This window comes from Corticium candelabrum, chromosome 3 (assembly GCF_963422355.1).
Source record: "Corticium candelabrum chromosome 3, ooCorCand1.1, whole genome shotgun sequence".
Classification (NCBI taxonomy): Eukaryota; Metazoa; Porifera; class Homoscleromorpha; order Homosclerophorida; family Plakinidae; genus Corticium; species Corticium candelabrum.
Window position 1 is genome coordinate 3,003,033 of NC_085087.1, and position 22,361 is coordinate 3,025,393.

Below are 22,361 nucleotides of genomic sequence, written 5' to 3' on the forward strand. Positions count from 1 at the left end.
TTACTATTTTAACGCATTGTCTTAAAAGTGCAAAGCTGCTGCAAAATGCTTTCTTCTTCTTGGTCTTCTTATAATGCCTTCGCCGGTTTCGAGATAGCGGGATTTACTAACCATAAATATGTTGTCAATGCATTTCTCTTTGGTCATCAATTATTCGCTCCCAACCATACGCTGTGTTCACGGCCGTCATGAGCAATGACATTGACAGGCGTTCTGACCTTCATAAAATTGGTAATTTCGGTCGACAACCGTTCCGGAAAGGTCTTCAACAATGTGGTGCCGCCGCACAAAAGTATGGATTTGGAGAGAACAGCTTGTTTTTGTATGGGTTGTGAAACGATGGCTCGGCACACCGCGTGATGGATTCCACTTTGACGTTTACCAAAGTGATGAGGATGAAACCAACCCTCTGAGCAGGAAAATCTCATTGCGCATAAGAAGAACCTATAATAGTCAAACAGAAAATTGTTTATTAGACAAAACGCGCAATAATTCATTTTATGTTGTGTGTGTCTTTAAAATTTTGCTTTGACCTTTCATGTTACATACTTAAACTTTACCAAGTTTGTTCTCGCACGACTTCCAGGAATGCTGCATGGTTGTACAGTATTGGACAAGGTATACTAGATAAGGAAATTTTTGTACATTCAAGTTAATACTAGTAATTGCGTTAGCATATGCATTGTGTTTGGCAAGCTAATTTTAAATATCTAGTTGAGTAACAACGGTTGCGTTATGTAGCAATAATTTCTGTCGATTAAACTAGGCGAAAACTCAGAAAACAAACTTTTCTCTTCTTTAGCTTTTTCTTTCCATTGCTTTTGTCACGCGTCAGTTTTATTTACTTATTATTCGCATACGGCAGCAAAATCGAGAGTCATTCCCCTTTTCTCGCCACGAAATTACATTTGCCTCAACCCCTCGAAAGGGGACCGTTGATTTAATTTTAGCGCGTATGTCGCGGAGTGAAAATTGCATTTGTCTGGCATTGTAATAATCTCTCTGTTCTGCCATGAATCCATATGACAAGTGCTGACACACGACTATATATATATATATATATATATATATATATATATATACAGACTTGGACAAAATTATAGTAACACCCCGTTGTGGATATGTAGTAACACAATAATTAGCTCACAATTTACCAACTATCAATATTGTTAAGAACTTAATAGTTACCGCGTTGATTGTTAGGTTTCTTGAGAATAGTGTAGACCCTAAATTGTTTTCTTTACGTTTCACATTGCGGAAAACGAGACCTAAAAGTGTATGACGTCATGATTGTGTAAGCGTCATAAGTTAGACTCTCTCTGATTTTTTTTAGTGGCTTTTAAAAAGCCGGTTTTAATAACGCGAAGGAAAATTGAAGCCCTTCACCAGTTCCTCAGTACCGAGAGTTCCCGCTTCTCGCCCTCCTGATTGCGCCCAGACGTCGCGGAACACTTTCTGCCAAGTTCCGGACACGCGCGGCTGCAATCTGCTGCCACGCCTCTTGTAGAGCATTCCAGAGCTCAGCTGCAGTACTCGGTTTGCAACGGTTGGCAGCAGTTTTGAGTTCATGCCACAAGTTCTCGATTGGATTCTCATCAGGCGATTTTGGCGGCCAGTCCAACAGTGTGACGTCATGCTGGCGTAGCCATTGTCTTGTTGACCGACACGTGTGGATCGGCGCGTTGTCCTGCTGGAAGACAAAGTCGTCTCCTATCAGTGCCGCTGCGTCTGTAAGCATGTGCTCCTCCAGAACCTGTCGGTACGCCGTGCTGTCCAAACGACCTTCCAGTTTCACCAGAGACTCCAAACCATGCCAACACATCGATCCCCACACCATCACACTAGCCGCGTGCTGGACCGTTCGATCTCAACATTTAGGGAGAAATTCCTCACCTTTGCGACGCCAAAAGTACAGAGCACCATCGTTTCCTATGCTGACTTTTGATTCATCTGTAAAAATAACAGATTTTCAGTCATGCAAAGTCCATTGTGTGTGAGTGGTTGCCCATCCCAGTCGCAAACGCCGATGGTTTCTGTTAGCAGTGGGTTTTTTTCTAGGCCTCCGAGCGTTCACTCCTGTCTCACTGAGACGACGACGGACTGTTGTACTTGATACCTGCTTGCCGGTTTCATCAGCCAGCTGATACGAGAGCAGTCGTGATGGTGCTCTGCGGTTCTGCAGTGCCATTCTCTTCAGTCGGTGATCTTCTCGGATTGTCGTTGCCTTCCCACGTTCAGGTGGTTTTTTTATAATCGCTGCTGCCATGGGAAAGCCATTGCATGCACTGATGAACCCAATTCCTGAAGCGGCGAACAAAAGCTGCGATCTGACGCACAGAATTGCCAACTGAGTGAAGGGCTTCAATTTTCCCTTGCGCTTTTGGACACAACTGTTTGCCTCGAGGCATCGCTGCAACTCTTGAAATATCAGACAGAACAAGACTCTGCAACTGCGTGCAGCTGAACGTTCAGGCTAACTTATCGCCTAAGTTTGGCGGTCTCAAGGGCAGCGGTTTTAGTGCAGCTGAAATTTTGGCGGTAGCAGTTTGAGATTTTGCTACGTAAAACGTGGACCAGAAGTGGCATGTCTATGTTCTTTTGTTGCTATAACTTTATTAGTTTTTGTCTTACCTGGAATTTTTTTGTAATTAATTAATGTCGCATGATTTTTGAATACGTTGAAGTTTGTTTATTGATTAAAAGAGCAAAACAATTCAAATTGTGATGACATGCGCGAAATCAATGCGCAAAAATAGATGATTCGCCTTTTTGTCATAATGTTGATAAGAGGACCCACCAAATTGCTTTCACTCTCTACTACAGAGCATTTTTAGATTGTATGCCAAGAATGAGCATCCAAGAGCAATGAACATGTACAAAGACAAGAAAAGTAGGAATGGCGTCTTCCTTCTTCAAAGCAAACTAGATGCGCAGTAGGTAGTAAGTAAAGCGGCAGTCTTGAACTCAAGCTATGTTATATACTAACAATGGCGCAATCCATGAAAAAAGAAATCCGAAAAACATTTGGTTTTGCTAAAAAAAATTCAGTGCCAAAGTTAGACTAGACACAAAAATGCCAGGTGTCCCTATAATTTTGTCCAAGTCTGTATATAAGTAATATATATATATAATTAATATATATATATATATATATATAAGTGAATACTCGTTAGCATTGTGTTAAGCAAGCGAAATTGTTTTGCATGGCTTTGCTTACACGTGCTAGTTTCCTAGCATTGGGGTTGCGTCTCTAATCTCTTTCAAACAAACGCGGGAACTCAGAAACAGACTTTCAGTGTCTTTAGATATTCGTCTATGCTTTCTAGTTTTTGTTTCTTCGTTCACATTTCAATCTTTTAACTGGTTTACGTAGCTGTCTGCGTAACAACAATTGTCGCGTATTCAAGTGACAATGGTTGCGTAGCAATAAAATGTAAGTCAAACTAATGCGCGGAAACTCAGAAAATAGACTTTTCTCTTCTTCTCGCAATTCGTTTTCATTTCTTTTGTCACGCGTCAGTCTCCTTTGCTTCTTAGTCGCGTATGGGAGCGAAATTGAGAGTCATTTCACTCTCTTCGCCAAGAAATTATAATTGATTCGACCCCTCGAAAGGAGACCCTCGATTTAATTAATTTTAGCTCTTATGTTGCCGAGCAAATATTGCATTCATCCTGCATCAAATCATTATGCCGATACACACACACACACACACACACACACACACACACACACACACACACACACACACACACACACACACACACACACACACACACACACACACACACACACACACACACATATATATATATGTATGTATGTATGTATGTATGTATATCAGAAGTCCGCGTACGGATTGTTGAGCACAAAATTCGCGTCGAACAAGTAATTTCTATTGTGTGAACTACATATGCATTCATTTAATAATCAACCGAAAAAGTCTTTTTCAAAACTTCAGTTCGTCGCATAACTTACCTGTTGTGGTTCTAGTTGGCAGAGCACTGAGATTGGCTCAGTCTTGTATGCAAGATGCATCTCTCTGTCATAGTCAGTGCTCGTCCATCCGTACTCGTGTTTGATTTTTCCGATTTCCTTAAGATGGTCAAGATTTTGTGAGTCTAACTGTTGGTATCGGTTTTGCTGTAAGCTTGATAAAAGCTCTAGAGTAACATCCCGACCACCAAAATTGAGAAAATTGTCACTAAAAAGTCGGCCGTCATGAAAGACGACAACAGAAGTCATCAATTCACCGCAGTCTATATAGACACCAGTCCATTTGCCATACCAAATCATTGAGAGAGAAGATTCGTTGATGATGGACAGTCCTTCTGCTTGGAATTCTTCCGACATTATTTCTGCTATATAGTATTCGTCTTTTTCCGTAAACAATCGATTTTCAGTGAGTACAAAGATGTGCTCAGTTGGATCAGCTTTCAGTCTATATATTGAGTCTTTCCACATCTAGACAAAAGAGCAAATATACCAATTGTCCTTTGGTTGAAAATTGCCTTTGATACAAAAAAGCGTAAATCTACAGTGGCGAATCTATACTTTGTCTAAAGGGGGAACAAGCGACTAAAAGCTGGTGTGACGTTATGACGGTACGACATTCGGACAGATATAATTATGAGCATATAGTTAGGACATTTGCATGTGTGTTACTGTTCTGCGGAAGGTTAACGCAAATTATATTTGAGCAAAGATTTTAGCAATGACATGATTTTAGAACTGTTATGCTTTTTCTTGAACGTGAATTTGGTTATAGAACAGACAATGGAGAAAGACATTAATAATTAATTAAGAGTGAAAATCCAAGACATGATGCTCATTTGCTGTTTCTCCACAGCATGCAAGCCATTCAATTATAATTACTGAAAAACATGCACCTCTGTATACTTGGAGCAATCACGGGAAGGCTCAAGGGCATTAAAAGAACATTGTCCAGACGTTTTGGTACGCACTGGTGTCTCTCTCATATATTTGTACAGGTTTGAAAAAAATGAATGCATACGAAATCATGCAAAGTTTAAAATGTTGAAATCAGAGAAGACTAGCACGACAGCTGAAAGGATATGATAATCTTAGTATATAATACCACAAAGTCTACATTCTTACTGCACGTAATTTTGGGCCTTGCATATGTAAAATAGCGAGTTTGCATGCGTGGGTCGTGCGCAGACAGAGATTAAGGGCGAGCCTATTTTACATATCCTGCACGTAGAACGTATGAAAATACCGTTCGAAAAGTAAGTGTTTACAGCGGTGTTTTTTGTGAACTCAAAGTGCATTCGCGACAGAAACGGTGGAAATATCGTATTCCGCAATTGCGCGAGAGTGGAAGCAGAACTGCAAAGTCTGTGACAATGTTTCCAGGCAGAAGCTGTATTGCTGCAAGGAATGCTTCCACTTTCAATATTGTTTAATCTTCCATCGTCCATTGCGCTTTCTTTATGTAAGCTACAGTCGTTGTACAGACTTATGTCTATATATATATATATATATACTGTAAGTATAAAGCGACGATAGCCTCGCAAGCCAGGCTCTTCCGCGCAGTCGCTGAGCTAACCGCACTTGAATCACACGAGGAGGAGGAGCTTTTACCGAAATTGTTCCAGCGCGAGGAGAGCCAGGTCGCTTTCGAGAACGTCATCATGACGTGGGACCCAGGATCCGGTTTAATAGATAGAATAAGACTAATTCGATTTCCTAAAGAGCTCGTTAATGTTGATACATGAAGCAGAGGTAGCCCTCCGTAGAGAGCGCGTGAACACGAAATCCAGTAAAGCTGTTGATGGACCAAGTGCTGGTGAGTAATGAGCGTAGGAATGGCCTACATGGAACTGGTCCGGTGAACCTACACTCTTCAGCAACGTTTCTTTCTACTGAACTTATCTGCAGGTTTGTGCGAATTGAAACCGACGTAGAACTGTTCACCACTCTTGAGCATCTACTCTGACATCTATAGTCTGTGGGGGAAATGGTGTGAGAACTGCCGGCTCTGTTTCACTCAACGGTTCATCAAAACAGTGGCCTAGAGCTTGTTGACCTCTCCACGTCATGATCAGATTAGCGTGTATTGCTAACGCAGTCTATGTGACGGTACTGTCAACTCAGCAAGCAGCACTTTTGTACGATATTGGCTCTCCTCACTGTCAACTGGAAACATCTAGGCATGGGAAAACAGCAGTGCAGTGGACCTACCATGTGCAGGAAATGTAGAGTTGACTCGTCGTTGCACGTGTTGTGTACTATGAGTTCATTTCTTAAACTACCGCGCTGCAGATCTAGATTCGGCGGTGTATTGTTGGCGAAACTGAATGCAGAAAAGGAGTCGTGACACTGCAGAATATTACATGGCTGAGCTGTATAAATACGTACTAGAAGCGAACGATGATGTCAACTACGTACTTCGTGCAAAACAAACAAGTGCGTGAAGCGATGTCGCGTGTTCTCAACTTTCGCACTTACATGCTTACCTGATCGAATTAGCATTAGCAAGCTATAAAACCGGATCCGGGTCCCACGTCACTATGACGTCTCGTAAGCGACCAGGATCTTCTCCCGCTGAAGCAATTCCGGCAAAAGCTTCCCCTCCTCGTGTGATTCGTGTGCGGTTAGCTCAGCGACTGCGCGGAAGAGCCTGGCTTGCGAGGTTAAAGCGACGAAAAGAGTCTGGTTAAGCGAGACTAATCTATCACTGTAAACTGAACCACCTATAAGAGTAGGGGACGCTATACCTCTTGACTAACAGCCTTCCCTAGCTTTAGTAATTCGCGCACTAGAAGGGCGTGTGGACGAGTATTACACATAATCTGAACTGCATGTGATCCTTGAAGCTTACTAGATATATTATGTCCAACTACTACACTTACTGTTCTTACTAGCAACATATTTATCCAGCATGTGGTCGTTCCCTGGACTTATGAAAGCTACAACACGACGTCCTGCTTTTAAATTAGAATCGCTGCAATGACTAGACTCAGCGATTGCAGACAAAATATTGTACCTATAGCCAGAGCTATCAAGAACGCTCCTGAAGAGAGGCACGTGTTCCTAATGCCCCATCTAAACTCGCTATAACCCATCCTCGTAACTGGCGTCAGCTGAGCACACTTCAAGAGGCTCTATGTGTTACGTTAGGAGTAAATTCTTTAGCAAGGGTCGCAGTTGGCTCTTCGCAATGACACGCGAAGAGACTAAAATGAGTGTAATATAGTAATTAGAGTCGATCTGGACCTCCATCAAGTTCATCGCGTCGCTCTGGTGTTATTGGATACACGTTATCTACGTAAATTAATTATAATAGCTTGTTGACAATATTGCTATCTACTGTAATTAAAATAGAGAGACGGACTGTCAAAGATTCTTAAACGATAAATTATTTGCTATGTAATTTCGAAGAAAAGTTTTGAAGTCGATTTCGTTTTCCCTATTTTTTTCACTTTTATGAAAGGAGCAACAATCTAGTTACAATAACAGAATTGACTAGATCTTAAATCTATGTTAATTAATAAAAGTAATTAATAAATTTTAATTAGTGCGTTAGTGTTTATACTGTGCTTGTAAAATGATTGGAGAAGGGAAAAGCGCGCTAACTGCTATGACCTACTCTCTCTCTCTCTCTCTCTCTCTCTCTCTCTCCTCGTTCAATGGCTTGCGGTTCACGGACAAACTCATGCAACTTCTCACCTTTCAATTTCATCTTCCCTCCTAATTCAGTCAGTCGTTCCATCACGTCTCACTTAGAATCAACTCTCTTGCTCCTGCACTTCAGCTAACTTTCCCGCCTGAGCCCCAGATGTTGCGCGGGATCGAAAGTTATGGGGTCAGAATGCTCAGATTCCAGTCTGAGCACGAACAAAGTGAATGAGCATGGCCTATACTAGCTAATATTATTTTAGTATGACACGCGCTAAAGAATTTAATTACATATTACTCCCGCTCCGAAAGGCGGTACCGAACCAGACGTAGTGGTCTTGGCGGCGCATCCGGGGCTGAAAATTATCCACATCGCGTCTGAGGCGAGACTATTTGCAGCCTGGGCACATTCATGGCGCTAAAGTTTCTTACCAGAAAGACTTTGCTGCATCTTGTCTACCGTAATTCTGCCTACCGGTATATACATTTTCCAGAACATAATTTAACACATGTGTCATCTTAATTTAATGGACGACTAAATTAATTTATACATTAATTTTAATTAATGTGACGTCATACTATTCCTGATTGGTCTTTTTTCTCTTCTTCGATCGGCTTCTGGATCCGCCTCTAACTTTGAAATCTCAGTTTTCTACGTACTCTTCCCAACCAGCTGCCTGTATACGTTGCTTCTGATCATTAATTAACACGTCTGTCAAGTATATTACTTGTTGTCATGAGATGGTAGAAACGTTAGTCTATGAATTTCTCACCCCAGAATAGCCGCACAATAAAGACAAAGGTGAGGTTGTAATGGGCTCAAGAGAACATTAGATTGGCTTCCAGTTAGATGTACTTGCAAGCGTTCGCTACTTGCGAGAAACTATAAAGCAACGTACAGCAGTCTATTTGTACTAAAATGATCGTTTGCATAAGTAAAAATAAAATTACGACAAAATGTTCATAACACAAAAGAGCAAATATTTGTTGTTTTGCAGTACGTTGCTTCGACTTACCTCTTTCAGAGCCTCGAGATTTACGTTAGGAAGTTTTCCTTCCTGAACTTTGTCTACAACAAAATCGTCTAGCAGAACGTCATCACGACATGGGATCGGCACAGTAGGAAGATGATTTTCTCCACTGAACCCAGCTTTCATAAAGTCAGATCCGTTGTCAATAATAATTGCTGGAGTACGTTGTCTGGCCATAACACAATATAGCTAGATGAAAAATGCCCGTATAATTAGATGTCTCGGGTGATTACTATAGACCACCCAATTCAACATTTTATGCAATTTTTTTGATCAAATCGTTAGTCTTTGCAAACAGGCCACCACCGACGCCGACCAAATCACCTCTGTATAAAAGCGTTTGTTTAACACCAAACTGCATGTCAATTAATTAATTGATCAACCATCACAACAATGACGACGAAGGCGCTTTCTCCTTTCCAACAATGTTATTTCTACTCGACGACCACGATAATGTTTTCGCATCAGCGCTGCCAACACCGCCCCATCGCTGCCCCTTCGCGTAAGGTGACTCGCTTGTTGGCGTCGACAGAGGCGGCGGCGGACAAGCGACGATGGAAGCGGAGGTCACCGGGTAGTGCAGGTGCGATCATCATGGTTGTTTTCGTAGTCTAATACAAAGGAATCAAACATTGTCTGAAATAAAATGTCTTCGTCGTCAATTTTGTGATAATTTTTGTCTTGTAGTTATTCTACCGTAGTGCCTCTGCAAGTGTTGTGGTCGGCGTCTGTGGTAGCGCCGGCTGCACCGCTAGTGTGAAAACCGTCTCCGTCACCTTGTCCGTTGTCGTGCAATTTCTTGTTTTTTTTCTGGCTCCAGTGATGGGCATGCTCTAGTGGAATGAGCGTCTAACTTGAAGAATGGACTTCTCAAAGTATCGCAGTGAGCCGGGAGCTAAGACTGTGATCTTGTGTCTGTGACGCTGGGTCTATAGTGTTCTTTAGCGCGAAGACGGCACCGTGATTGCTTCTAATCGACACCGCGTTTCTCAAGAGCGAGCAATTGATAATTTGACCATATTCGAAAATGGTACGTATGATCAGATTTAAAAATATTTGTATAAACATTAACAATTCCAATTATGTTATGGTCAAAATCGGTAGTTCATACTTCTATACGGAGTAATCAGCCGAGGCACCAATCCATGGAACATATCGTCAACATCTGTCGGACTTGAGAAAGAGAGAAAAGACGGCGACTCTAAGAAGACTTTAGGAAAGACACGCTCTAAATTCCAAGTAAATGATAATGTTTATACCTTGTGCGGTCTCACGTATAACCTAATTAAAACAAACAGTAAAGATAACAATAAAAACTGAAGGTCAGAAAGTGAAGTTTGTAGTAGACATGCACAATGGTTATAGTATACAGAGACAGCAGTACCGTTACAAAATTAATGTTTTTCTTTTGTTACATGACCCACTACAGACGAGTAAAGTAAAATCAAAGTCGTTTTCTGGACGAACGCATTGGGTTGATTGAGAGGCTTCACTGACTGTTCGCTATCAAAGCCAGGAGTCTTGAGAAAAGATTTTGGTAGTAGATGTCAAGGACAAAACACCAATATTAGATAGGTGCCGGATAAAAAGAAGCAAATTAGAGGAGGAATTGGATCTAATAGCCGGTGTCTTGAAACTTCTCCGGAAAAGTGACTGGGCTGTGTCCATAATAATGGTTCGAAAAGCAAAATGTGAGATAAGGTCATGATCAAAGGCCACTTGGACAACATGCATCTGTTACACCATGCCAAATATCTGGTTACATCATGCCAAATCTGCAAGATGTTTTGTTTTGATCCAACTTTGAAACAGAAACAGCAACTTCATGACGATATTTAGTAATCACTTGGGTTTAGAAAACCAGCAGATAGAGTGAGAGAAAGATTTTGATGGCCCGGTTACTCAAAAAACGTTGTTCAATATATGAAAACTTGTGACAGATGTCAACGCTACCTTAAGTCCCATCGCTCCGAACGAACAAACCTTTAGTCTATCCCAGTGGGCAGACCATTTTGGAAATGGTAGCCATGGATATTCTGGATCTGCCGGTGACACAACGCGGCAAAAAATAAGTCTTTCTGGTTTCTGACTGTTTTACTCGCTGGCCTAAAGCTGTTCTTCTGAAAGATCGGAATGCCGAAACCGTCGCCCGAGCAATTTGTAGAAGAGTTGTGAGTTGTCACTGCGTACCTGCTATGCTACTTTCCAATCAAGGCCTTGGCCCAAACTTTGAGAGTGCATGCACTAATCAAAGAGCCATTCGACCGCTTGAAAATTCCTAAGGTGCGCACTAATCCGAGTCATCCTTAATCTGACGGTATATTCGAACTTCCCAATCGCACAGTCATTAGCATGCTTACTAAATACTGCAGCAATAGTCCAAACGATTGGGATCTGTGGCTGTCTCCATTGTTGGGTGCGTACCGATCAGAAAATCAGGTATCGAATGGTTACTCTCCGTTTGAGCTAGTGTACGGGCGCTTCCTTAAGTTGCCTGCAGACATTTGTTTTTGACATTTCTCAAACTCTGCCCGAAGGTCATCGGTCTTTTATCTTTTTATGAAAGTTTGCAGAACCGCCGAATACTTGATCGATAAAGAGTTGAAGCTCATCTTAGTGCAGCACAGGAAGCGTAGAGACGTAACTAAATCTCACGACCAAGTCATAGGTGCACCTCTAGAGACAAATTTTATCTTTTACACCTTCTACGGGACGTAATCAAAAACTCACTTGTCCTTGGCCCGGTCCTTTCAAAATTGTAACTCGACGTGAGAAGACTGACTACATAATTCAACCAATAAGACGAGGTCGTCGAAAAGTGGTACACTGTAGCCGCCTGCAAAGCCATGCTATCAACAAGCATCACACAGAACATACGAACAGGTAAAAGCACGCTGATACTTCCAGCAACAATCAGCACAAACAAGGTTACAAAGCCGTTCCACCCCTTTGCACACCGAAACGACACTAGAGCAAGGCCGTTCCTACTCAAAGGAGACGGAACAACCAGTATATGTGAAAGCGACATCAGAACCGACACAAACTCCACAAGCGCAAACTAGTCCCTCGCCACAACTTGACGTATATCACACTCCTTGCAATGTACGTCAAGGCCAAAACAGCCAAAGACTTCGTGGACATAAGACCTATATACGCACTACAAGATCACCAAATTACATAAGTAAATACATAGTAGACTACAACATTTTGGAGCCTCCGAAGAGGTATTGCAGAGATTGTGCATAATGTAATAGCGAGTGTTGCGCATGCGTAGTGTTGTTGTTCTGGCAATAGACTTTGTTCTAACAGTTGCTTATTAACGCGATACTCATTACAAGTAAGTCGTAAAAACGTATTGCCAATTCGACAATCGAATGTGCCCAGGATGCGAAGAAAGTAGGCTGACACCGAAGACAATGGAATCATCCTAAAACCACCTAGCCTGATAGGCAATTAATCATAAAACAATATGTAATCCACAATCATGTTATAAACCAAGACTTTAAACAATTATTATTATTTATGACCTAGGTATAGTCTATACCGCCATTCAAAATTAATGACCGATTAACCGTATAATTGCAAATTCATTTTCTCTAGTCGTCGAATGACTCCTTTTGATGTAGCTACAAAATTCTACGGTACCCTCTTCACTGTATGTGCACTGAGTCTCTAGATTCATTAATCAGATTGGTCTGAACATAATTGGCTATTTTGTATGCCGAAAAGAGAAAATTTACTCATCTCGCGATTGCTCATATTCGCAAACACAGTCATTGCATAAAACTACGAATGATGTACATTTAGCGGCAATATAATGTTGTTTTAAAATTTTGTTAATTCTGTTATTAGTAATGGTAATTAAGCCATTAAATAGTATTACATTCAGTATCGACCGATGATTTTTATATTCCCTAGTCATAAATGGGTTGTAAGTTATTACGTGCACAAAAAGGAATCCCTGCGTACTATATGTCGGTCATTTAGAATATTTTGATAACCAATAAGGCAATTAATAAACTTTTATACCTATGTTTGTATTTGCTTGTTTGTGTATACATACTCTATTGTGTAGAATAACTCAATACCATGTTTATGCTGCAGGTACGAAAACATACATTAAATGCGCGCAATTTTAAACTAAATTATTTGCATTTGAAATCAACCAAAGTTTTATGGGATAGTTTCCTTTCGAATCCTTTCGCACCCTCTTCCTGATATTCCGATCTGGTGACCAATAATTTCTTGAGAACGTCCGGCATTCGATTGACTAAGATATTTGCACCAATCCAAGCACTGCATTGACGATGCGGTGCAGCATTGACTCGAATATATTCTTTTCTCCTCGTCAATCTTTTGAGGTCGTCATCTAACCTCTCTTCAAACGACGGCAGCATTGAACCGCCGCCGCACAAAAAGATGTTGAAATAAAGCTTTTTTCGTAACTCTGGGTTGTGTTTCTCCACATCATAGTAGATTGCGTCTGAAATGCCGTTGTCAGGCTTTTCAAACATGTCAGGACGAAAGAGACCTTGCGCATACGCAAAACGCTCGTGGCGAATATTCACGACCTCTAGATCATGAAGTTACAGAAGCGTGGCCATCCTCCTAGAATTGGGGCACATCTTTCCTTAGTTCTGCTTACAATCTACATTTACAAAATTGACAATATCGACTATAATCATTTCATTAATCATCGAAAAGTGCGAGATACAGGTAACAAAAATTATTAGCAACAAGACATTATAATATTTAGTACAAGTTATATTTTGTGCAGGGCAAAAGCTGGAGTCTCCTCTTAGTGCTAGCATTGAACTTGTCTATTAAAGTGTCTTCCAGATCTAAACATATACACATCTCGCACAAATTTTGGAAAAGCTTGCGGTGTGTGTGTGCGCGCGCGTGTGTGTGTGTGTGTGCGAGTGTGTGTGAGTGCGTGTGTTTGATGCCATGCAGGTTTCATCATGGCTACGCCACTGTATAGTACGTAGGATAAAAGGTATTAATTTAGAAAATATCATTTCTTACGTTATCTTTGACCACTTCACAGGGAACCGGAATTGAATCCATTCGATCTGGAAAGCGCACGTCTTCGTCGTATTTGCAACTCACGCACGCTACTTTTTCTTTTATCTTTTGCACTTCGGTGACGTGAGCCGGGTTTTGAGGGTTCAGCTTGTCGTAGCCACTTTTGACTAAATCTGATAGTAAACGCATGGTCACATCTCGACCGTCATAGTTTAGTATCTTGTTCGTTATTAGTTGATCTCTGTAGAACATTGCAATTGTAGTAACAAGGTGTCCGCAGTTAACAACCACGCCTGTTTTATGCAAACACGCGTATAGAGAAAGAGCCGATTCGTTGCCGATATACAATCCCGGCGCACCATATTCTTCGAATATAATTTGTGCCATCGTTGCGCGGTCTTTACCAACATTCAACTCACTTTCAGTAAGTATGACCTCGTATTGTGTTATATCTACATTGAGTGTGGTGAGAGCAAACTTCCACAGCTAAGTAATATAAAAATTTTGTTATAATAATACAAAATAAAAAGTAAAATTTACTTATTTTAACTAATATAAAAATTTACTGTGCAGGGTCAGAAAAAGAAAAATAATTAAATAATTACTGGTTCTATAACTGCTGTTCTAGTCAATTCTTTTTGTGTACAGAATCATCAACTTTAAACTTTATATTAGACCGATTTGATTACAATTTAGCTAATGTTAATATCGACTTTTTCTAAAGCCTCGAACTTTACGATAGACTCTATTTTCTCTCGCTCAAAGTACGACGGTGATTCGTCAACCCAAAAGTGGCGTAACCAAATGTCGTCGATAGAAGGCGTAATTACTGTTGGGAGAGCTTCAGGTCCGCTGAGACCCGCTTTCAGAAAGCCCGTTCCGCTGTCGATAATGATTCTCGGACAAGGAGATGGCCGTTCCCATTGACTGGCCATAACACAAAACGAATATCTAACAAATGCCGGTTTGACTTGGAATGACTGGCGGATAAGGAACGCCCATTTAACCATATTTGGTTTTCGTTTTGCACGTGCTTACTTATGCAAATTTGATATATTCTACAGTATTCTTGTTACATTTGCAGCAAGCAAAAAAGATCGATGAAGAATAAAATAAAATTGGCTTTGTTTTAAATTACAAGTTTTTTTAAAATTTAAACGTTTAGTCATTACATGCCAAAACACCCAAATTTTGCAAAACCAATGTTTATGGACATGCATACACAAATTTTAACAAACATTTAGTACTTAGATAAAGATTACTAATGTTGAAACGACAGTTTTCGAACTTATCACACTTCTACAGATGCCAAGTATTCACAGATTTGCAAAGACCGCAAGAATTTTCAAAATATGGTTGAAATGCATGGGTGGAGACTTTTGCAAGTCATTGCCCCCGACCTGCATTTTGTCAACTTGTGTTATAATTACGGCGAATCGTTCTCGTCCGTGCATCATTATTGACAACAGAACAGAGTACTTTCTTTAAAACGTGACGCTGTGAACGATACACTGCAAGAGTATCTATCCGATGAGAATTGCAAAGTCAGATGGATGCAAGAGAAAGAATCTATCGTCAATTTTGTGTCTTCAAAAGGTAAGATATTTTGGTTTGGTGACATAATTATTAACGTTATAAACTGTCATTTTGTAAAAGTTGTACTTTGTGTGTACAAAGGTAGTTATACAGATGTAGTTTTTGCCAACACTGAATGTCGCACCATTCTGGTTTCCATGCAATACGCCAATAAATTTGACCGCGTGAATCGGGGGTGAAACTGACAGGCTTGTAGTAGGTGGTCCAGATCGCTCAATCTGATCACCAGCGAAATTTTTTGGGCACGGTTGGGACACATCCCAGACAGAATATTTGACTTGCACGTTCACGGTAACAATACACGTGCAGGCATGGCTCACGCTCGCGTAAATCATGATAGTTCGATACGTGCTGCTATGTTAACAGGTCGTAGGCAGAACTGGCGCTTTCGGGGAGACTCCAGTACCCCAGCCGGTGTACAGAATCCACGTAAACACCGGCTGCCGGCTGCACATGCATGCTCAGGCTAGGAGCAAACGCTACGTATATACCGACCTACAAATTTGTCTCAATTCCTGTTGGCAACGCCGTTAATGGTGATAAACACCATACCTCCAGCTGGGTACTCTCGCCCACCATGCAGTCGCAACACTTCCCCCTAGCCATATAGAACTTCGATTCATTTAAACCAATCGGACAAAAATTGCAGAAGTTGTTGGAGTACGAGAAGTTGTAGTGCAAAGCCAGGTTGACGGGTTTGTCAGATTGGTCCAAACTTGATTGACTATTTGATACGTCGGGAAGAGAAAATTCTTGGCTGATCTCGCGATCGGTGCTGCTTGCTTGATAAGTGTCTCTCTAACCTGTTTTCTTACTTATCTGTTTCTAATCAATGTCAGTGGCTGATCTAGACGGTGACGACGCAATATATATAGGCGAGTGCTTACCCTTTTTGAGACCGGAAGTTTAGTGCACCGCGAAGTCTTAGAGTTTCTATTTTTGCGTATACATACTCTCTTGTGCAGAATAACTCAATACCATGTTTATGCTGCAGATATAGGAAAATATCCATTAACTGCGCGCAATTCTAAACTAAACCATTTCATTTGAAAACAAACAAAGCTTTATGGGATAGTTTCCTTTCGAATGCTCTCACACCCTCTTCCTGATATTCCGATCTGGTGACCGTTAGTTTCTTGAGAATGTCCGGCCTTTTATTGACTAAGTTGTTTGCACCAACAAAAGCACTGTATTCACGATAAAGTTCAGCTGCCACTCGTACCTCTTCATGTCTCCGTTTCAATCTTTCAAGGTGGGCAGTTAACTTTTCTTGAAACGTCAGCAGCATTGAGCCGCCGCCGCACAAAAAGATGTTCGAATATAACGTTGCTTGTAACTCTGGATTGTATTTCTCCACATCATAATGGATTGCTTCTGCAATGCCTTCGTCAGACTTTCCAAACATGTCAGGACGAAAGAGACCTTGCGCACACGCAAAACGCTCGTGGCGAATATTCACGACCTAAAAATCATGGAGTTACAGTGACGTGGCCATCCTCCTGATATTGGGGGCGTGTGCACAGCTTTCCTTAGTTACGCTTACAATCTCCAAGTGCATAAGTGACAATCTCCACTATCATATTTAATTAATCATCGTAGAAGTGCGTTTCTATTAACTAAAATAATTAACAACCAGACTTTATAATATTTAGTGCAAGATATATTTTGTACTCGGCAAAAGCTGGAGTCTGCTGTTAATTTGGTTGCTAGCATTCAACGTGTCTATTGTGCATGTCTTTCATATCTAGACATGTATACATCTTGCTCAAATTTTGGAAAAGCCTGTGCTCCCCTGCAGGTCCCTTCATGCTACGCCGTTGTTTAATACGTAAGATAAATAATGTTAATGTTTAAAAAATTGCATTTCTTACTTTGCCTTTGACCATTTGACAAGGAAACTGAACTGGATCCATTCGATCTGGAAAGCGCACGACTTCGTCATAGTTGCAGCTCAAGCACGCTAATGTTTCTTTTATTCTCTGCACTTCTCTGACGTGAGCCATGTTTCGAGGGTTCAACTGGTTGTAGCCGCTTTTGACTAAATCTGATAGTAAACGCATGGTCACATTTCGACCGCCATAGTTTAGTATCGTGTTCGATAAAAGACAACGTTGACCATTGTAGATCACTGCAATTGTCGTAACAAGGTGCCCGCAGTCAACAACTACGCCGGTTCGCAGCCAATGCGAGAGTAGAGAAAGAGCCGACTCGTTGCCGATATACAATCCTGGCACACCGTATCGTTCGAACATAATTTGTGCCATCGTTGCGCGGTCTCTTACAACATTCAACTCACTTTCAGTGAGTATGACGTCATGTTGTGTTACATCTACCTTCAGTTTGGCTAGACTGATGCTCCAGAGCTGAATAAGAAACACATCTTGTTAGAATAATACAAAAAATAGATCATAAATTTTACTTAAAATGAAATGTACAGTGCATGGTCAAAAAACGAAAAGAAATTGAATAATTATTGTTTCTATATAACTGCTCTTCGAGTCAATTATTCTTGTAAGCAGAATTACAAACATAAAACTTTATATCAGACCGATTTGATTACGATTTTGCTAGCTCTAATATCGACCTTTTCTAAAGCCTCGAAATTTACGATAGACTCTCTTTTCTCTCGCTCAAAGTACGATGGTGATTCCTCAGCCCAAAAGTGGCGTAACCAAACGTCGTCGGTAGAAGGCGTAATTGCTGTTGGTTCATTCCGTAGTCCGCTGAGACCCGCTTTCACAAAGCCCGTTCCGCTGTCGATAATGATTCTTGGACAAGGAGATTGACTAGCCATAACACAAAAGAACTGCAGCCCAAATGCCGGTTTGACTCGGAATGACTGGCGGATAAGAAATGCCCATTTAACCATATTTGGTATTGCAAGCATTTGTTTTGCACGTGCTTATGCAAATTTGATATATTCTACAGTATTCTTATTAAATATTTGCATCAAACCGAAAAGCTCTTTATGCAGAATACAATAAGATTGCCTTTGTTATAAATTACAAATTATTTAAAATTTTAGGAATAAGTCATTACTTGACAAAACATACAAATTTTAATTAAAAATGTAAATATGCAAAACAAACGTTGATGGACACTCGTACACCGGTTTTACTTAATTAATGCTGCCAATTGCAACTTTGATTATGATTACGACGTTGTGTTTGCATGTAGCCTACCAACTGGGTCTACCGCCGTAAATATTCCGGGAAATATTTCATATCAACTAGTAAGAAAATATCTCATTGTAACCCAAAAACTGTCCACGTACGTATAATTTAAGCGTATATTTACTAATTAGTAACAACGTATCATCTCGCTACTGTACATAAAATAATTCTAATACACTAAACAAAACAGATGAGTAACCACACCCATACGTTTTGGGGCACCAAAACATAGCTACGCCACTGTGTGATGCATTTAGATACGTGACGTAGCTGTGTTACTGGTCCGTGTCTGTTTCATAGTAAAATTTAAATTTGGCAAATAGGGTAGGAGAACTAAGAAAATAGTTTTGGTATTGGCAATGTTTGTCATTTTTTAAGAGTCTGGAAGTGTAGATTTTACCAGTTAATATACCGGTTTACAGCTGCCAGTGTCATAGTTACTCTCAAGACGTTTATAAAACGGCAGGAAAACAATGCGACTATAAAAATACGCTTGGCAAACGTTTGTGTGTCAGCCTTCACAATCCAGGACACTTCTTTATCCGTGAATCACTCCACTGAGTGCAAGAACGCGTTTGATTTGCAATGTGCGTTTGTCGCAACTGTTGCAACCGACTGAACCAAAACTAAATCTAACGAAGAATCTGCTTGGGATATGAACCGGGACTGCTATAGGGCATGCGCATTGAAATTTCAATGGATGATGCTTTCTATCGTTTGTTGCGGCTTCAGAGAAAGCAAGAGAAATATCAACACCTATTATTCGTTTAAACGGCTTCATCAGCTTCGCCTACCGATTCATCGACGACCATCCATCGAAATTTTGCAAAAATTAATATTAATTAATTGACAATTAGTTCATATCCCTATTGTTACAATGTAACCCTTGTAAGCTTGTGCACAATTTCAGCGACCTCTTACGGAGAGAGAGAAGAAACTATTGTACGCCACAATGGTGGTGGACGACGAACACCGACTCATTTAGACAAGGCCCTGGAGTAGCATAATGCTCATCCTGGCAAGAAAGTTTTCTAAGGTAAAGACGGCGTTAGACCATGCTAAATACCACGACTTCAGTATCTAACACGGTTGAGTGCAAAGTATCACAGCAATGCGGATATCGAGTGGAAGTTAAAGAACTACGCGAAATTCCTGACGTACATAGAGGCTCTTCAACGTGTCGTTTCCGACTACATACAGGTTAGATCGCTTAAGACTGTAGGGCAAGGAAATGTTTGCAAATTGGTTGTAGAGTACAACAGGCGTCTCAATGGAGGTAAGAGTAAACCGGATGCTTGGGAAAACATTAGCTTTCCTCATATTGTCAATTTTATGACTCGTTTCTATGGCAACAAACAAAAGTATCTAGATCTTATCATTTATTGGAAACCAATCAACTTGATTAGCCATCCTTGTCACATTGATTATGATTTCCTCGTTGACATGGATAGTGCTGGTCTTGCTGAGGAATCAGATTATCTCTTCAGATCTGTTGGAGCTCCATCTTGGCTGCATCTTCCGCACGACAATCGATCGGATAACGAAACAAAGTACAGCTATTTCTCTCAGCTTTAGACAGCTCAGTTTCAACGTCTTTGTGATCAATACGACGATGATTACGAGATATTGGGATATCAACGTGTCAATCAACATTAATAAAAAGTCTGTGCTAGCTAACTGATTTGCAAGAAATATGATCACAGACAAATCTATCCAGTTATATAGAATTATAGACTGTAGCAAAACTACCATACAATTTAGATAAGAGCAGGAGCATATTGCAAAGTATGAGTATTTTAAAAGAGGTGGCACTAGCGTTTAAAAGGACTTGCTGATATCAACAGCGTTGAGCTTGCTGCATGTCAACCGCCTGCAAGCATCTATTAATTAAGTAACTAAAAGAATTAGAAATTAACGCAATTTGACGTATACATTAGTTGATATCAGAGAGCTTTGCACTTGAGCAGTCGTACATGCTGCTTGTCATAACCCTCTAATATATAACTACAAGAAAAGATCAAAGTCAAACTGGACACTAACATAGTCTCTGTTCGTTCTCACTTTGGATCCGGAAGTGTATACTGAAACACCTGCATGTTTTTGTCTACAGAAACAACTTACTATAGGTGCTATTTGAAATAGCTTCATTTGCATCACAAAATTATGGAAAATACGGTACAGTACGCGCGCATACGATATGGCTGTTACCTAATAACAAGCCAACATGCTAATGAATAAAATTACTTCTGTCCTATAGCAATATTATGTTAGAGTACTATTCTAGAACGCCTTGTATTTTTTAGAAATTCAACGCAACTAGAACATTGGAATGCAAAGACAACATTATAGAGGTACCTAATTGATGGTATCATATTTTAGCAGTTAAGCATACCTAACGCGTACTACAACTGTAATGTAGTCTAATTACATGCCTTAATATGCAGAATCGAGCGTACAGTCTAGTGTGCAACGCTCGCGGTGATATTTGGAAAAATCCAAGCTCAGACAGTGGCTGAGCTATGCGGTTCTTCATGGATAGCCTCGTCCCCAAACTCCCTTGCGCTAGTCTTGTCCGGTGCCCGTACCGCGTCTGGAAATTGTCATACGGGCACCGGACAAGACTAGCGCGAGAGAGTCTGGGGACAAGGTTACTACTTTGGGGATTCAGTACCCAAAAATTTATGGGCGTGGTTGCTCATCAATATTTGTATAGTCTAACACAGTGATTCAATGTACAAACCTAGAGTACACCAAGATGATACGTTGCTAATTCGTAAATCTATGTATATACATGTACAGTTCATTGGGTTACTAGTTAATATGAATTATGTCCCGGCGTATATGCGGGGGTAAGGAGGTAGAGCAATTAAGGCCGCAGACTGCGTATTGTATATTACTGGTATGGACACAACGTCGTATCAAAGTTTCAATTAGCAACATTAGGTTACCGGTGATAGTATATCTCTAGTATAGACAGTAGCTTGCAAGTTGATAAAATTTATATTAATTTACAACAAATCAATACTAATTTTAGACAAAATAGTATTAATTTTAACTTTATTTTATCTAAAATTTTATCTAAGAATTTATAAAAATTAAAATTTGGCTTACAGATATTGCATTGAATAAAACATGTAAAATATATAGCAATTAATATTATATGAAGTACTATAAAAATATCTAAATTTTTGAAAAGTTTAAATTTAGCTTAATTGATAAACACATCGCATTTAATAAATTATATAATAAATAAAAATTAATAGTCTACATAAATTACAAAAAATTTACAAAAATTAGATTTCCTCAAGACCCTCTCGTTGACGTCTTACCACAGAAATCACAAGGAAGGCATTTGCAAACGGTGAACGGTCATATGCCTGCAGAGCCTCCGCCTCAAGCGGCTGAGCTGGTTTGGTCTCATCGAGGCCGACGCCAGCACCATAGGGACGTGCTGCAAGCAGCTCCGACGACTCGAAGTCATCTCCTGCTGCAACTCGCTCACCGACCGCGGCCGGGATCACCAGAGCATTTTTGAGGGGTCAAACACACATCCCGGATAATTAACTTGAACGTGCACGGTAGATTCTCACTTGCACACATGGCTAGAAGTTCGAAATGTGTTGTTATGCTGACAGATCGTGGAAATTGCGCACCATTCTGAGTAAACAACAGTGGCTAGTGAAAGGAGAGACCCAATACGGGGAATGTTGGTGCTACAAACCGTTTTCTTTGCAAAATCGACTTTCTCGAGAAACAGTTGATTCCAGAAAAGCTTTAGGTGATGCAGTTATCATACAAGACAGCAGAGGTTGGTACATTTTGCTAGTTAATTCAGGCCCGTAGGAAGCAAATAAAAAGTGGTACGGCCTAACGCACGCTAAAGGGCGTGGCTTT

General features: G+C 40.5%; 4 protein-coding genes across 4 annotated transcripts; all 4 read right to left on the reverse strand.

Moving 5' to 3' along the window:
• Positions 1-3,893: 3,893 nt before the first annotated feature.
• On the reverse strand, positions 3,894-8,847 carry LOC134177585 (uncharacterized). Its single transcript, XM_062644361.1, has 3 exons — positions 8,656-8,847; positions 3,977-4,462; positions 3,894-3,905 (listed from the first exon to the last, which is right to left on the reverse strand). The coding sequence occupies exons 1-3, from the start codon at positions 8,845-8,847 to the stop codon at positions 3,894-3,896; spliced, it is 690 nt and encodes a 229-aa protein (XP_062500345.1).
• A 3,968-nt stretch (positions 8,848-12,815) lies between these two features.
• On the reverse strand, positions 12,816-13,184 carry LOC134177586 (actin-related protein 1-like). The gene has a single exon (XM_062644362.1). It carries the CDS (start codon positions 13,182-13,184, stop codon positions 12,816-12,818), a length of 369 nt encoding a protein of 122 aa, XP_062500346.1.
• Positions 13,185-13,677: 493 nt separating this feature from the next.
• Positions 13,678-14,633, reverse strand: LOC134177587 (uncharacterized). Its single transcript, XM_062644363.1, has 2 exons — positions 14,436-14,633; positions 13,678-14,184 (listed from the first exon to the last, which is right to left on the reverse strand). Exons 1-2 carry the CDS (start codon positions 14,631-14,633, stop codon positions 13,678-13,680), a joined length of 705 nt encoding a protein of 234 aa, XP_062500347.1.
• A 1,566-nt stretch (positions 14,634-16,199) lies between these two features.
• On the reverse strand, positions 16,200-18,092 carry LOC134177268 (actin-like). Its single transcript, XM_062644050.1, has 3 exons — positions 17,879-18,092; positions 17,166-17,657; positions 16,200-16,756 (listed from the first exon to the last, which is right to left on the reverse strand). The coding sequence occupies exons 1-3, from the start codon at positions 18,086-18,088 to the stop codon at positions 16,337-16,339; spliced, it is 1,122 nt and encodes a 373-aa protein (XP_062500034.1). The 5' UTR covers positions 18,089-18,092; the 3' UTR covers positions 16,200-16,336.
• Positions 18,093-22,361: the final 4,269 nt, after the last annotated feature.